At 46.8% G+C, this 18344-nt stretch overlaps 1 protein-coding gene across 4 annotated transcripts in view; it reads right to left on the bottom strand.

Moving 5' to 3' along the window:
* Positions 1–18344, bottom strand: part of LOC149439147 (cytoplasmic dynein 1 intermediate chain 1-like) — a 100225-nt gene that overhangs the window by 38206 nt on the left and 43675 nt on the right. For all 4 annotated transcript variants that reach the window (XM_089659406.1, XM_089659407.1, XM_089659409.1 and 1 more), the window contains exon 2: positions 2821–3051. In XM_089659406.1, the coding sequence (XP_089515532.1) occupies positions 2821–3042 (222 nt within the window). In that variant the 5' untranslated portion in view covers positions 3043–3051. The remainder of the gene's footprint in view (positions 1–2820; positions 3052–18344) is intronic.

The raw sequence follows: 18344 nt of genomic DNA, 5'->3' as shown, positions 1-18344 counted from the left end.
GGTACGGATCACTGACTCTATTCATTAGGACAAGGAAGGGCTGTTAAATGACACATTTACCAGCTCCTTCCCCACTCTCCATCCTAACAGATCCCCTGCAACAGCTGGCGAAAGAGGTGAAGGGGGGAACCCAGCAGCACTGCAGGTGATGATGGGGGGGGGGGGGCACGGGAATACACAGGAGCCCAATCACAGCAGGAGGTGGATAGGACGGGAGGAAGGGCGACATGTAGAGGAACTGATCCCCTCCATTTGAAAGGGATTCATTCCTCCATAGGCTGCATCCACCTTCCCTCTTATCTAGGTGTACAGGGGGCCACACGGATCACACAGGAGCCCAATCACAGCAGGAGGTGGATAGGACGGGAGGAAGGGCGACATGTAGAGGAACTGATCCCCTCCATTTGAAAGGGATTCATTCCTCCATAGGCTGCATCCACCTTCCCTCTTATCTAGGTGTACAGGGGGCCACACGGATCACACAGGAGCCCAATCACAGCAGGAGATGGATAGGACGGGAGGCAGGGCGACATGTAGAGGAACTGATCCCCTCCATTTGAAAGGGATTCATTCCTCCATATGCTGCATCCACCTTCCTTCTTATCTAGGTGTACAGGGGGCCACACAGATCCCCTGGAACATAGAGCTGGGTCGCAATTGTGACCCCTGTACTTACGCCCCTGCCTGGACTGTTATAGTAAATGGCTATGCAATTTGGGTGGTAAAGGTATATTGCCAGTTCTCAATAGTTTTATTCCTGGGTATATAATTCTACAGATTTTTTAAGGGTTAGAATGAAGAACAGGTGAAGAAAGCAGGCGGCCCTTAGGAATAAGAAAAAAAGCAGTGTCAGTGCTATGTCTAAGAACTCTCTGATCCCATGAGATCTCTTGGATATCCTGAGCATAGGTGAACATCGGCAGGAAAAATCTGTCTAAACCCCACTTGAGCACCTGGGTAGGCAGAGCTTGTGGGCTGTCTGATAGCGCATGTTTGCTTGCGCTTTTTCTATTTAGTTGACTCAAGACAAATACATTTTTCATAGATGCTAGTGTGTGGAATATACCACCACCTTCTATGTGTTGGGAATACAACAGCATGTACTATATAGTATTGTGTGTTAATATCACTTGACCAGTAGATGGCACTGTACACTAAGGTTGCTAGTTGTGCATATGTGTAAAACTTGTTGGTTCTCTCTCATCCCTCTCTTCTCTCTCTTCAAAAACCAAGATGTCTGCTGTTACAGATTGCTGAAATGTGTTCTGTATGTTTGCAACTTAAGCCACACAAGTAAAACAGTGTTCAGCCTCATCACAAGCTACCAGTGTCTTCTCTAACACATAAGCAACACTATGTCTTTGGGTTACTGATGGTTATGCCTCTCCACTTCACTCTCTGCCAAGCTTTTCTCAATCACTTCAATATCAAATGAGAGTACCAATATGGTGCTGTGACTGGTATGCTGAAAGAAGGAAGGGTTGTCCTGGCAGAGCTCTAAGTCAAAGATAAATGGAGACCACAGTTCAGTGTAGGGTCAGAATCCAGAGTTTTCTAGATACACAACTTGGGATTCTTGAACATAGGTAGTAGCTAGTTAAATAGCTCTAGAATCATGAAAGATTTGCTTGAAGAAATCTTCACAAGCTAGACCCAGCCTAAATCTAAAACTTTTTTAAAGTTTTGGTTAGTGTGGGTAATGGCTAAATCCCATATAGTTGTAGTTGTAGGTAGGTAGGGATTAGTGGGGGTTTCATGTGGTAGTTGTAGGTAGGGATTGGTGGGGGTTTTAAAGTAGAAGGTTGTAGGTAGGGATTGGTGGCAGTTTTTAGGTGAGGGGAGGGATGTTGGGGGAGAGACATTGATGTGGACATGGTGCTGTGACATGGTTTTTAATATTTGATATTGAGAAAAAACATATTTTTTTAAGTAATCTGCGGTAATTGTGGTTCGGTAGCTTCAAGCTGGTGTCTATGCTTTCTCTCTTGTTTTTGTATTAGGTTATTTTTGTGGTGACACCCACCAGTACTTTGTAATTAACAGATGTACACTGGCTCAAGCACCGAAATAATATTTGTGGGCTCCCTGAACCAATTACATAGTCATGTAAACCCCATAAGTAACGAGGAAAAGTTTCTAAAGTGAGGGGTTTCTGTTCCTAGGGCTTGTACAGACGTGCAGCCAAGGAGGAGTAAAAACAGGTGGTTGATCCGTGGTTTTACTGACCACACAGCTAAACAAAGACATGCAGCTACATAGGGCTGTATGTATAGCATGACCATGATACTTTGCTTTGTGACCCCTTGCCCATTAAAGTTATTGGGGCTGCACCGCAACTGCCCTGCAACCATGTAAAATGTAGACTTTTAGGGTTAAAACAGGATGTGAGAAGGGGCGCAAGTGCTGCCCCTTGTGAGAATGAATACAGTTTTCACAGGAAAAGATTTACCCAACTGCTCCAACTGGACTAGAAAATGTGGGGTTTACCATCACTTTCTCTCCTAGGAAAATGGTCAATAGGGCAAATAGAAAGGGTCAATCTCCGCAGTGGAGAAACAGACAATAAAAAAACTGACAGAGGTTCTCACTCTACTATACATTTTTTGGCTTTATATATACGTAAATTTAAGATTCTCTAGATGTTACAGTTGAACATTTAGCATTTTTTGCCCATAATGCTGGTTGAGGACAAGCTAACAGACTCAAGTATAGTGTTGGAGATACGCAACAGAGTTAGGTACCCAGTCCCTAAATTTGTGTGTCTTGGACAAAGTTCGCTTTATGCAGTCTTTATTTGTACAATTACCACTATGTTCTTACCTGAATTTTCTCAGGCAGAACTGGCTCTGCAGCACTAGCCTGTGCCACGGAGACAGATTCTTTCGCTTCCTCTTTTACACGTCTTGCTTTGGATGGCACAACGCGGCCTGGCTTCTCCTGTGATTTGGTAGCCCTTTCTTGGCTGTTGCTTGCTGCAGCCGCTGAGTTTTCTGGCTTCTTCGGATCTTTTTTCTCTTTTGAAACTCTTCTTTTAGGGGGCATCACAAAAATCTAGCATTTGTGAGAAAGAAAAAGAGAAGAATGGCTATAAAATAGTATTAAAAGTCACGCTTTCAATATTACTCTGTGATACTAACTGAACAAAGCCCTTCAGGACAACCATGTACCCATTTAGATTGAATAAATAAATGATTTTGTGGAGATCAAATAATGCTAATAGTCAACTCTCCAGATTTTGAGTACTTTGACAGTTTGGATCAGGGGTGGACTGACAACTCATGGGGCCCCCGGGCAATAGGGGATCATGGGGCCCCTGTGTCCTTGCCCAAACTCAAAAAAGCCCATGAAAAAGGTATCAGGGGCATCTCATGGGGCCCCCCACTGACCCCGGGCCCTCGGGCAGTGCCCGAGTTTCCAAATGGTCAGTCCGCCCCTGGTTTGGATGTTTGTGTGCTTTTAGAGCCATAGAAGTTTTTTGTAGTGGCTAGAGGTGCTAGCTGTCACAGAGAGAGATTATCCTACTTGTTTGGAAAATCTCCTTGTGTGCAGGGTCAATTTTTCACATGACAGATCACAGCGAAGGATCAATAGTAAGTGTAGCAATCAGCATCAGGTGAACATCACAGCAGATTCTGGTAATGGAATAAGTTGTTTCAGGCTCTATGCATACTAGTTTTTTTTTTTAAGCTAAAAAATGCTGGATAACAAACGCTGATAATAGTGTTTTTTTTAGTAGCGTTTAGGAGCATCAGCGTTATATTAGCATTTTTTCAATACATGGAGGGAACAAAAAGCTAAAAAAAATCTGTTAGGAGCATTTTAGTAATATTTAGTAGTGTTTAGGAGCATTTAGCATTTTGTTTCTGGAAAAAGCGTTCCAAAAAACTCTTCTAGGAGCTGAAAAAAAAAGTGGGCATGGAGACTCAAGAGAGTCAGCTATCTGTACAACCATCCTACTTGGGAATATATCAGCTCAACTATGAATATCATTAACGTCACATGTTTTTTTTTTTTTTTTTAATTATTGAGATCAGGGCTTTTTTTCTCAGAGAATATGTGGAGGTACTCCCTACCCACCACCAAGCACAAACCAACAATAGAACAACCCCTTCATCAACAACAGTTCCCCTAAACATCAATATATGTCAGCAAAAATAGACCCCCAGTAACAATAGATCTACCCCAGCAACAATGGACACCCCAGCAATAATAGATCTCCAAGCAGCCAACAGAATTTATAATTATTATACCAGCCCAGGGGCGGACTGACTATTTGGAAACTCGGGCACTGCCCAAGGGCCCGGGGTCAGTAGGGGGCCCCATGAGATGCCCCTGGTACCTTTTTCATCGGCTTTTTTGAGTTTGGGCAAGGACACAGGGGCCCCATGATCCCCTATTGCCCAGGGGCCCCATGAGTTGTCAGTCCACCCCTGTACCAGCCCATACCAGAACCCCACCTAGACCTGGCGTCTGAGTCAATGTGGAGCTCGGTACCCGTTACTGATCCACCCATCCGTCTGATCCATCAAGAGTCACTCTCATCTCATCAGTCCATAAAACCTTTGAAAAATCTGTCTTCAGATATTTCTTGGCCTAGTCTTAATGTTTCAAGGTATGTGTCTTGTTCAGCGGTGGTCGGGTTTCAGCCTTTTTTACCTTAGCCATGTCTCTGAGCACTGAACACCTTCTGGGCACTCCAGGTAGGTTGCAGTTCTGGAATATGACAGCACTGGAGGATAATGGGTTACTGATAGCTTCACATTTGATTCTCCTCAAATCTTTGGCAATTTGCGTTTTTTTTTCTCAACACATTTCTTGTGAGCCTGTTGACTATTTGCAACAAAACATATGATTGTCCTGTGATCACACCCCAATATCTTATCAATTTCAAGAGTGCTGCATCCCCCTGAATGACTTTTTTTTTTACAATTTTTGACTTTTCAGAGTTATTTAAATCTCTTTTTTGACCCATTTTGCCTGAGGAAAAGAAGCTGCCTAATAATTATGCATACCTTTATACTAACAAAGCCACCATCTCGCCCACCCCACACGCCAAAGTCCTGGGTGTCACCCTGGACTCCCACCTCTCCTTCCTACCCCACATCCAACTGCTATCTAGATCTTGCAGGCTCCACCTCCGCAACATCTCCAAGATACGCACATTCCTCACCCCAGACACCACCAAACAACTCGTACACTCCCTCATCATCTCACGCCTGGACTATTGCAATTCCCTTCTCACCGGCCTACCCAAACGAACGCTATCCCCACTCCAGTCGATCCTAAACTCAGCGGCTAGACTCATCCACCTCACCAACCGCTCCACATCTGTCTCCCCCCTCTGCCAATCCCTTCATTGGCTCCCGATTGCCCAACGCATCAAATTCAAACTGCTAACTCTGACCTACAAAACCATTCACAATGCCGCCCCAAACTACATAACTGACCTGATACCCAAATACTACCCTACCCGTGCCGTCCGCTCCTCACAGGACCTCCTACTCTCTAGCTCCCTGGTCTCCTCCTCCCACGCCCGATTGCAGGACTTTTCTAGGACTTCCCCCATCCTCTGGAACTCCCTACCCAAATCCATCAGACTGTCACCTACCCTCCTCACCTTTAGGCACACCCTGAAAACCCTCCTCTTCAGGGAAGCCTACCCAAACCTCACCTAACACCCAACCTCACCTAACAACTAACCTCCTCCACTCCTCCCACCACTCCATCCCCCACAGCCATCTCCTCCTGTGCCACCTTCCCCTCCCTCCTAGATTGTAAGCTTGGAAGAGCAGGGCCCTCGAACCCCTCATGTATTGTTACTGTCTTGTCTCATGTTATGTCCCCCTTGCTACTGTACAGCGCTGAGCAAACCCTTTGGCGCTATATAAATACTGTATAATAATAATAATATAGGGTATTGATCTCCATAGGCCACACCCTCCCTCATTACACAAATACACATTACCTGATATGCTTAAATCCAATAAACATTCAAGTTTATATAGCTTAGAGTTGGACAATATGCATACAAATTATGATTTGGTCAAAAAAACTCACTTGCCTAATAATTCTACACACAGTGTACATACAGGAAGTCTCATGTAAAAAAAAGTGTATGTATAGCCAATTTTTCATTTTAGTAGTAAGGGGTTAAAACCCTTGTCAGTTTTTTTTTTTTTTTTGCTGTGTGCTGCTGTTTTTGGCTTTTTTGTTTTCTTTTTTTTTCTGCTGTGTCCCAGTTGTCACAGGAGATGTCTTCATTGGAAGTTCCTCTCCATTTCTGTTCCAGTAACAACTTAAATATTTCTTTTATCTTTCAGTTCCAGGGACAATAGTCATCAGGACTAACAGAGAGGGCGAATCTCTCCAGGAGAACACATACAGCAATAAAAAAATGATACAGGCTGAAATTCTTCCCAAAAGGTTTTACCTATATATACACTTTAAGATAGTTTGAGAGAACTTTCTGACTTTTGCAAAATTGGAAGTGTGTTGAATAGCATCAGTAGCTCACTGATTATTTGTCTAGAAATGTCATTTAATTGGAAAAGCAGTGTTTTAAAGTAGTTGTAAAAGCAGAAGATGTTTTACCTTAATGCATTCTCTGTATTAAAGTAGAACTATAGGCAAAAAATTTTTTTTTTCATTTTGGGTAAAGTAAGGGAGAGTTATTACACCTGTCAGATTTTTTTTTTTGCCATCTGTCTCTCATTGCAGAGATTTCCCTTCACTTCCTCTCCCATAGCCAAACCGGAAGTGAGATGAAATCCCCTGTAAATTAAGGGGATTTTTTGGGGACTCCCAGGTCATCAGAACTAGTGTCCCCAGTGGCAGATTTCCCCTCTATTACTTTTTTGGGGACAACCAAAAGTTTGAGATTTTATTTTAATTTCACTTTCACTATCCTAATAATTGTGCACACAGTGTACATATGGGAAGTCTCATGTAAAAAAGTGTATGTATAGCCAATTTTTTCATTTTAGTAGTAAGGGGTGGACACCCTTGTCAGTTTATTTTTTTGCTGTGTGCTGCTGTTTTTTGGCTTTTTTGTTTTCTCTCTTTTTCTGCTGTGTCCCAGTTGTCACTGGAGATGTCCTCATTGGAAGTTCCTCTCTATTTCTGTTTTAGTAACAACTTAAATGATTCTTTTATCTTTCAGTTCCAGGGACAAAAGTCATCAGGACTAACAGAGGGCGAATCTCTCCAGGAGAACACATACAGCAATAAAAAAAAATATACAGCCTGAAATCCTTCCCAAAAGGTTTTACCTATATATACACTTTAACAGGGGCGGACTGACAACTCATGGGGCCCCCGGGCAATAGGGGATCATGGGGCCCCTGTGTCCTTGCCCAAACTCAAAAAAGCCTATGAAAAAGGTACCAGGGGCATCTCATGGGGCCCCCTACTGACCCCGGGCCCTCGGGCAGTGCCCGAGTTTCCAAATGGTCAGTCCGGCCCTGCACTTTAAGATAGTTTGAGAGAACTTTCTGACTTTTGCAAAATTGGAAGTGTGTTGAATAGCATCAGTAGCTCACTGATTATTTGTCTAGAAATGGAAAATCAGTGTTTTAAAGTAGTTGTAAAAGCAGAAGATGTTTTACCTTAATGCATTCTCTGTATTAAAGTAGAACTATAGGCAAAACTTTTTTTTCTCATTTTGGGTAAAGTAAGGGAGAGTTATTACACCTGTCAGATTTTTTTTTTGCCATCTGTCTCTCATTGCAGAGATTTCCCTTCACTTCCTCTCCCATAGCCAAACTGGAAATGAGATGAAATCCCCTGTAAATTAAGGGGATTTCTTGGGGACTCCCAGGTCATCAGAACTAGTGTCCCCAGTGGCAGATTTCCCCTCTATTACTTATTTTGGGACAACCAAAAATTTGAGATTTTATTTTACTTTCACTTTCCATACATTTTTATTGAAAAAGTTTTGACTTTAGAAAATATAAACGCAAACGCTATCATGCGTACAAACAGAGATATAATAATAATAATAAGAGGTAACAGATCAAAAGCAGTCGTGCACAGAAAAAAAAACATACATAAAATTGGTAACAATGTAAGTGATATGTTGAAAAAAGAACATCAACCATATCATGTGAATAAATCAGTGAAAAGAATGGTTGAGGGACTATACACCTATTGCCTAATATCCAACTATAACGAGAAAAGTAGTAGCATTTGAAATACACAGAATGTATAGTTGAACCAAGAAATGCATGGGACACATCGTAAATCATCCTTTTAGGAGACCCAGTAAAATAAAAGGGAAGGAGAGGGGGAAAGACAAGAAAAGATGGAACAGAGAACGTCAAAAGTGCTTGAACCAGGGATATAGGGTCTCCAAAGTTATAGCAAAGTAAAGCTGCCTATTGATATTGTAAGATGGGCATGTTGAATCTATAGAGTCCAAGTTTTAAGGAATCTCTTGTGAGTATCTGAAAGAATGCTAGAGAGATTTTCATTAACAAGGAAGAAATCTAGGCGGCGATGGACTTCCGTAAAGGATATGAATAGAGATGAGCGAATCGAAGTATCCGAAGTGGAATTCGAGTCGAATATCGGAAAAATTTCGATTCGTGCCGAATCCGAAAAACAGCCTAATTCGGACGCGCGAATCGAAATTTTTCCGAAAATGGCGGCTGACATGTGCGGCGACGGAGCGGGGATGTCGGGGAAGGCGCGCAGACAAGGCGCGCTGCCCCATAATGCATTCCTCAACGACATGTGATCGCATCAGCCAATCAGCAGCCAGCCAGCCAGCACTGTGTAATGGTCGAGGTATATATAGCGGCCATTTTGGAAATCTTCATTTGCCTGCAGTCATTGAACAGAGGCAGACCGCTCTGTACTAGGGACAGGGACAGAGTTAGGGCCACAGAAACGAGAATTGGGGACAGAGAGAAGTTACTTAGGGACAGAGAACCATTACTCAGGGACACAGACTTGTTAATGAGGGCCACAGAATCGTTATTTAGGGACAAAGAAACGCTAGTTAGGGCCACAGAATTCATACTCAGGGACAGACAGAATTTTCACTCAGTGCCAGAGAATTGTTACTTAGGGCCACAGAAACGTTATTAGGGCCACAGAATTTTTACTCAGGGACAGACAGAATTGTTACTGAGTGCCAGAGAATTGTTACTCAGGGACAGACAGAATTGTTACTGAGTGCCAGAGAATTCTTACTCAGGGCCACAGAATTCATACTCAGGGACAGACAGAATTGTTACTCAGGGACAGACAGAATTGTTACTGAGTGCCAGAGAATTGTTACTCAGGGACAGACAGAATTGTTACTGAGTGCCAGAGAATTGTTACTCAGGGACAGACAGAATTGTTACTGAGTGCCAGAGAATTGTTACTCAGGGACAGACAGAATTGTTACTGAGTGCCAGAGAATTGTTACTCGCACAGACACAAAATTGTTACTTGCACAGACACAGAATTGTTACTCGCACAGACAGAATTGTTACTCAGGGCCACAGAATTCATACTCAGGGACAGACAGAATTGTTACTGAGTGCCAGAGAATTGTTACTCAGGGACAGACAGAATTGTTACTGAGTGCCAGAGAATTGTTACTCAGGGACAGACAGAATTGTTACTGAGTGCCAGAGAATTGTTACTCAGGGACAGACAGAATTGTTACTGAGTGCCAGAGAATTGTTACTCGCACAGACACAAAATTGTTACTTGCACAGACACAGAATTGTTACTCGCACAGACACAGAATTGTTACTCAGGGCCACAGAATTCATACTCAGGGACAGACAGAATTGTTACTGAGTGCCAGAGAATTGTTACTCAGGGACAGACAGAATTGTTACTGAGTGCCAGAGAATTGTTACTCAGGGACAGACAGAATTGTTACTGAGTGCCAGAGAATTGTTACTCGCACAGACACAAAATTGTTACTTGCACAGACACAGAATTGTTACTCGCACAGACACAGAATTGTTACTCAGGGCCACAGAATTCATACTCAGGGACAGACAGAATTGTTACTGAGTGCCAGAGAATTGTTACTCAGGGACAGACAGAATTGTTACTGAGTGCCAGAGAATTGTTACTCAGGGACAGACAGAATTGTTACTGAGTGCCAGAGAATTGTTACTCGCACAGACACAAAATTGTTACTTGCACAGACACAGAATTGTTACTCGCACAGACACAGAATTGTTACTCAGGGCCACAGAATTCATACTCAGGGACAGACAGAATTGTTACTGAGTGCCAGAGAATTGTTACTCAGGGACAGACAGAATTGTTACTGAGTGCCAGAGAATTGTTACTCAGGGACAGACAGAATTGTTACTGAGTGCCAGAGAATTGTTACTCAGGGACAGACAGAATTGTTACTGAGTGCCAGAGAATTGTTACTCGCACAGACACAAAATTGTTACTTGCACAGACACAGAATTGTTACTCGCACAGACAGAATTGTTACTCAGGGCCACAGAATTCATACTCAGGGACAGACAGAATTGTTACTGAGTGCCAGAGAATTGTTACTCAGGGACAGACAGAATTGTTACTGAGTGCCAGAGAATTGTTACTCAGGGACAGACAGAATTGTTACTGAGTGCCAGAGAATTGTTACTCAGGGACAGACAGAATTGTTACTGAGTGCCAGAGAATTGTTACTCGCACAGACACAAAATTGTTACTTGCACAGACACAGAATTGTTACTCGCACAGACACAGAATTGTTACTCAGGGCCACAGAATTCATACTCAGGGACAGACAGAATTGTTACTGAGTGCCAGAGAATTGTTACTCAGGGACAGACAGAATTGTTACTGAGTGCCAGAGAATTGTTACTCAGGGACAGACAGAATTGTTACTGAGTGCCAGAGAATTGTTACTCGCACAGACACAAAATTGTTACTTGCACAGACACAGAATTGTTACTCGCACAGACACAGAATTGTTACTGAGTGCCAGAGAATTGTTACTCAGGGACAGACAGAATTGTTACTGAGTGCCAGAGAATTGTTACTCAGGGACAGACAGAATTGTTACTGAGTGCCAGAGAATTGTTACTCGCACAGACACAAAATTGTTACTTGCACAGACACAGAATTGTTACTCGCACAGACACAGAATTGTTACTCAGGGCCACAGAATTCATACTCAGGGACAGACAGAATTGTTACTGAGTGCCAGAGAATTGTTACTCAGGGACAGACAGAATTGTTACTGAGTGCCAGAGAATTGTTACTCAGGGACAGACAGAATTGTTACTGAGTGCCAGAGAATTGTTACTCGCACAGACACAAAATTGTTACTTGCACAGACACAGAATTGTTACTCGCACAGACACAGAATTGTTACTGAGTGCCAGAGAATTGTTACTCAGGGACAGACAGAATTGTTACTGAGTGCCAGAGAATTGTTACTCAGGGACAGACAGAATTGTTACTGAGTGCCAGAGAATTGTTACTCGCACAGACACAAAATTGTTACTTGCACAGACACAGAATTGTTACTCGCACAGACACAGAATTGTTACTCAGGGCCACAGAATTCATACTCAGGGACAGACAGAATTGTTACTGAGTGCCAGAGAATTGTTACTCAGGGACAGACAGAATTGTTACTGAGTGCCAGAGAATTGTTACTCAGGGACAGACAGAATTGTTACTGAGTGCCAGAGAATTGTTACTCGCACAGACACAAAATTGTTACTTGCACAGACACAGAATTGTTACTCGCACAGACACAGAATTGTTACTGAGTGCCAGAGAATTGTTACTCAGGGACAGACAGAATTGTTACTGAGTGCCAGAGAATTGTTACTCAGGGACAGACAGAATTGTTACTGAGTGCCAGAGAATTGTTACTCGCACAGACACAAAATTGTTACTTGCACAGACACAGAATTGTTACTCGCACAGACACAGAATTGTTACTGAGTGCCAGAGAATTGTTACTCAGGGACAGACAGAATTGTTACTGAGTGCCAGAGAATTGTTACTCAGGGACAGACAGAATTGTTACTGAGTGCCAGAGAATTGTTACTCAGGGACAGACAGAATTGTTACTGAGTGCCAGAGAATTGTTACTCGCACAGACACAAAATTGTTACTTGCACAGACACAGAATTGTTACTCGCACAGACACAGAATTGTTACTCAGGGCCACAGAATTCATACTCAGGGACAGACAGAATTGTTACTGAGTGCCAGAGAATTGTTACTCAGGGACAGACAGAATTGTTACTGAGTGCCAGAGAATTGTTACTCGCACAGACACAAAATTGTTACTTGCACAGACACAGAATTGTTACTCGCACAGACACAGAATTGTTACTCAGGGCCACAGAATTCATACTCAGGGACAGACAGAATTGTTACTGAGTGCCAGAGAATTGTTACTCAGGGACAGACAGAATTGTTACTGAGTGCCAGAGAATTGTTACTCAGGGACAGACAGAATTGTTACTGAGTGCCAGAGAATTGTTACTCGCACAGACACAAAATTGTTACTTGCACAGACACAGAATTGTTACTCGCACAGACACAGAATTGTTACTCGCACAGACACAGAATTGTTACTCAGGGCCACAGAATTCATACTCAGGGACAGACAGAATTGTTACTGAGTGCCAGAGAATTGTTACTCAGGGACACCTAATCGTTGAATTAAATAGTATGTCAGACAACATGCAGAGGAGTGGCAGAGGAGGCAATGTTTTAGGAGCGAGCAGACGTGGCAGCAGAGGAAGGGGTCGAGGCAGCAGTATTCGCAGCCAGAGGCCAGTGCTCCCGGTGTCATCCAGCGGTCGTGTCTCCACCGACAACCCTGCCGTCATTGATTGGTTGGCTCGGTCGTCTTCCTCTTCCCAGGTCACCTCTGACACCTACAGCCAACGGTCGGTGGGTACGTCAGACACAACCGTTAGTTGGCATGGCCCGGGAGCAAGCCCACTGAAATCACGTGTCCTCTACCTGCCCCTGTCCTTTGCTGTTCCCTCACCAAGCGAAGTATCGCATGCTGTGGGCTCAGCCCCACTGTACAGTGAGGAAGAGCTAACAGAGGGCGGTCAGGAACGGGGGGAGACATCGGCCTTTTCAGCAGCCAAGCGAACAAGTACTGGCGAGGAGAGTGGCTCGGTAGCCGGTCTAGAGACAGGTCTGTCTCCTGACCCAGACGCAGCCGAGGGGGCTAGTAGTGAGGCGGAGACCCTACTTGATGATGAGGAGGTTGATCGCACTTGGCAGCCTCGTCGTCATCAGGCAATTTCTTCCGCATCATCAGGAGAAGAGGGTGGCAGCTTGGCAGCGAGCAAAACAGTCGGTGGGTTGCACAGGAGACAGCAGCAGGGTCGCATCAGTGTCAGTGGAGCCAAACGTCCACGGAGTAGAGCACCAGCTCCACTGCAGCCTACCACCACGGCCAGTAGTGGTGCCGGTGCGCACGGAGGAAGTAGCAGTCAGCCAGTGAAGAGTAGCGGGGGCAAAGTTTCCTACTCGGTGGTGTGGCAATTTTTCCTCAAGCCGCCCGAGGAAGTAAACGTAGCCGTATGTCGACTATGTGGCCAGAAATGCAAGCGTGGCCAGGTGGCCCATGTTGGGACTACAGCGTTGCGTCAGCATATGCAGCGTCACCATTCGGTGGCCTGGGAAAACCGTGATAAACATACGGCGGTTCTGCCTGCCCCAGCCCCCGCTCCATCACCCGCTCCGTTACTTGCTCCGTCACCCGACGTCGTCAATCGCCCTCTATCAGCCAGTCAAGGCTCCAACACCTCTGCTGAGGGGAGTTGTCGCTCATTGGCATCTTCCGCTCGTTCAGATGCTCCTTCTCCTGCTACTCCTCTTCTCGGATTCCGTCAACAGTCTTTCTTGGAATCCGTATCCAAGAGACAACAGTTTGCGAGCACGCACCCGACGGTGCAAAAGCTGAACGTCCTCCTGTCCAAGTTGCTGGTGCTGCAGTCCCTCCCTTTCCAACTGGTGGACTCAGCACCTTTCCGAGAAATGATGGCTTGTGCCGCGCCGCGGTGGAGAGTGCCAAGCCGTCATTTCTTTGCCCAAAAGGCAGTGCCAGCCCTGCATTCACATGTAGAAGAGATGGTGGGCCAGTCTTTGAGCATGCCGGTCTCTGCCAAAGTGCACGGCAGCGCCGACGTGTGGAGCTGTAACTACGGTCAGGGACAGTACATGTCATTTACGGCCCACTGGGTGAACGTGGTGCCGGCACAGCCGCACCAGCAACTTGGACAGGTCACGACGCTTTTGCCTCCACGTTTGCACGTCCTTGGTCCAGCAAGCATGTCCGCCTCTACCACCTCTTTTTCCGCCGTGTCCTCAGCCGCCACCCCCGTGCCAAGTCCCATTACCCGACCGGCATATCACATGTGCAGGGCGCAACGGTGTCACGCTGTGCTGCACCTGGTATGCCTTGGCGAACGTAGTCACACAGGGGAGGAACTGCTGAGTGTAATGAACAGAGAAATCGACAGATGGCTGTCTCCGCGCAAACTAAAAATCGGAACCATGTTGACTGACAACGGAAAGAACATGGTGTCTGCTCTGCGTCAAGGAAGGTTGTGCCATGCGCCATGCATGGCTCACGTGTTCAATCTGGTTGTCAAGCGGTTCCTAAAATCCACCATCCCACTGCAAGACATCCTTAAAATGTCACGTAAACTGTGCATGCATTTCAGCCATTCCTACACCGCAAAGAACACCCTCATTGAGCTGCAGCGGCAGAACGGAATTCCACAGCATCGCCTGATCTGCGACGTTGCAACAAGGTGGAATTCAACCCTACACATGTTAGACCGCCTTTACGAGCAGCGAAAGGCCATCACCGATTTCCTGATGTTACAAGCGGATAAAGGTACTCCCCTGTGTAACTTAGATGTCAGCCATTGGCAGCTCATGCGTGACACCTGCCGCTTGCTCAGGCCCTTTGAGGAGGCCACGCTATTCGTGAGTCGGCAGGACTATGGGATGAACGACGTCATTCCTCTGTTGCACGTCCTGGAACAAATGCTGTTAACAATGGCTGGTCAGGGTGCGGTAGACGTGGCGCACAGATCTCAACGCCACATGACCCCTGTGGGGGCAGGACAGGAAGAAGAGGAGGAGGTAGAGGAGGACATTTGTGCTCAGGAATTATTGAGTGAAATGGGTGGTTTTTCCACTCAGCGGACAGGAGTGGAGGAGCAGGAGCATCTGGTAGAGGAGGAGGAGGAGGAGACAGAGGACCCAGACGCACCGTGGCAGTATGCTGTGGAGATGGAGGCAGGGAGTCCCTCGCATTCCTTGGCACAAATGGCCCATAGCATGCTCGGTTGCTTGCGTAGCGACAGCCGAATAATAACCATCAGACAGAGGGATGACTTTTGGCTGTCCACCTTGTTGGACCCTCGCTACCGGTCCAAAATGGTGGCCTTTTTCACACCTGCTGAGAGGGAGGCCAAAATTACGTACTATAAAAACCACCTATGTAGTCAGTTGGTCTCTGCCTTTGTGCGCCAACGTCCATCCTCAGACACTGTGGGCCCTGTGCGCTCGCGTTCCGCTGGCATGGCAGCAGGGGAGGGGTGGGGTGGTAGGAGCAGTGGCAGCTCCACCAGCAGCGGCTGCCTCAGTCTGCAGTCGATGATGAGTAGCTTTCTTCACCAGCGCAGTGAGGAAACTACTAACCAGCCGCAGCAGCAGCAGCAGCATCAGGTGGACCTGGAGCAGGAGCTCAAACAACAGGCTTGGGCCTACTTGGACAGCACCCTGCCAACCGAGGTAGACAATCCCCTTGACTACTGGGCAACGAAACTTGACCTTTGGCCCCAACTAGCTGAATTTGCCCTTGAAAGGCTGTCATGCCCGGCCAGTAGCGTGGCATCGGAGCGCGTGTTTAGTGCGGCAGGAGGTATTGTAACTCCGCGGAGGACACGACTGTCCACCCAAAGTGTGGAGAGACTCACGTTTGTGAAAATGAATCAGGCGTGGATTAGTCTGGATTTCAAACCACCAGTTCCTGACACAACTGACTAAATCCGCCATGAATCATGCCTCAAACATGTGCCACTTTCAGGTCTCCTCACACTGCTGGTGTGTTTAATTTTTTGACATAGGGTGCTGGCAGATTACGGGCCTCCTATAGCTGCTGCCAGGCCCCTAATCTGCCATAGGCCCCTATATACCGCCTCCTCATGCTGCTGCTAGGTCCAGAGTCTCTCATGGGTCCCTGTACGGCCTCCCATTGCTGCTGTCTCCATCGCCACACTCTGCTGCCATGTGCCACTTTCAGGTCTCTTCACACTGCTGGTGTGTTTAATTTTTTGACATAGGGTGCAGGCAGATTACGGGCCTCACATAGCTGCTGCCAGGCCCCTAATCTGCCATGGGCCCCTATATACCGCCTCCTCATGCTGCTGCCAAGTCTAGAGTCTCTCATGGGTCCCTGTACGGCCTCCCATTGCTGCTGTCTCCATCGCCACACTCTGCTGCCATGTGCCACTTTCAGGTCTCTTCACACTGCTGGTGTGTTTAATTTTTTGACATAGGGTGCAGGCAGATTACGGGCCTCACATAGCTGCTGCCAGGCCCCTAATCTGCCATGGGCCCCTATATACCGCCTCCTCATGCTGCTGCCAAGTCTAGAGTCTCTCATGGGTCCCTGTACGGCCTCCCATTGCTGCTGTCTCCATCGCCACACTCTGCTGCCATGTGCCACTTTCAGGTCTCTTCACACTGCTGGTGTGTTTAATTTTTTGACATAGGGTGCAGGCAGATTACGGGCCTCACATAGCTGCTGCCAGGCCCCTAATCTGCCATGGGCCCCTATATACCGCCTCCTCATGCTGCTGCCAAGTCTAGAGTCTCTCATGGGTCCCTGTACGGCCTCCCATTGCTGCTGTCTCCATCGCCACACTCTGCTGCCATGTGCCACTTTCAGGTCTCTTCACACTGCTGGTGTGTTAAATTTTTTGACATAGGGTGCAGGCAGATTACGGGCCTCACATAGCTGCTGCCAGGCCCCTAATCTGCCATGGGCCCCTATATACCGCCTCCTCATGCTGCTGCCAAGTCTAGAGTCTCTCATGGGTCCCTGTACGGCCTCCCATTGCTGCTGTCTCCATCGCCACACTCTGCTGCCATGTGCCACTTTCAGGTCTCTTCACACTGCTGGTGTGTTTAATTTTTTGACATAGGGTGCTGCAAGATAATGGGCCTCACATAGCTGCTGCCAGGCCCCTAATCTGCCATGGGCCCCTATATACCGCCTCCTCATGCTGCTGCCAAGTCCAGAGTCTCTCATGGGTCCCTGTACGGCCTCCCATTGCTGCTGTCTCCATCGCCACACTCTGCTGCCATGTGCCACTTTCAGGTCTCTTCACACTGCTGGTGTGTTAAATTTTTTGACATAGGGTGCAGGCAGATTACGGGCCTCACATAGCTGCTGCCAGGCCCCTAATCTGCCATGGGCCCCTATATACCGCCTCCTCATGCTGCTGCCAATTCTAGAGTCTCTCATGGGTCCCTGTACGGCCTCCCATTGCTGCTGTCTCCATCGCCACACTCTGCTGCCATGTGCCACTTTCAGGTCTCTTCACACTGCTGGTGTGTTTAATTTTTTGACATAGGGTGCTGCAAGATAACGGGCCTCACATAGCTGCTGCCAGGCCCCTAATCTGCCATGGGCCCCTATATACCGCCTCCTCATGCTGCTGCCAAGTCCAGAGTCTCTCATGGGTCCCTGTACGGCCTCCCATTGCTGCTGTCTCCATCGCCACACTCTGCTGCCATGTGCCACTTTCAGGTCTCTTCACACTGCTGGTGTGTTTAATTTTTTGACATAGGGTGCAGGCAGATTACGGGCCTCACATAGCTGCTGCCAGGCCCCTAATCTGCCATGGGCCCCTATATACCGCCTCCTCATGCTGCTGCCAAGTCTAGAGTCTCTCATGGGTCCCTGTACGGCCTCCCATTGCTGCTGTCTCCATCGCCACACTCTGCTGCCATGTGCCACTTTCAGGTCTCTTCACACTGCTGGTGTGTTTAATTTTTTGACATAGGGTGCAGGCAGATTACGGGCCTCACATAGCTGCTGCCAGGCCCCTAATCTGCCATGGGCCCCTATATACCGCCTCCTCATGCTGCTGCCAAGTCCAGAGTCTCTCATGGGTCCCTGTACGGCCTCCCATTGCTGCTGTCTCCATTGCCACACTCTGCTGCCATGTGCCACTTTCAGGTCTCTTCACACTGCTGGTGTGTTAAATTTTTTGACATAGGGTGCAGGCAGATTACGGGCCTCACATAGCTGCTGCCAGGCCCCTAATCTGCCATGGGCCCCTATATACCGCCTCCTCATGCTGCTGCCA

Source organism: Staurois parvus, unplaced genomic scaffold (assembly GCF_062004578.1).
Source record: "Staurois parvus isolate SC_StPar_1 unplaced genomic scaffold, SC_StPar_1.0 ptg001152l, whole genome shotgun sequence".
In the NCBI taxonomy this organism is placed as follows: Eukaryota; Metazoa; Chordata; class Amphibia; order Anura; family Ranidae; genus Staurois; species Staurois parvus.
Note: the sequence above shows the minus strand (reverse complement) of the source record. Positions and strands in the feature narration are given on the sequence as shown.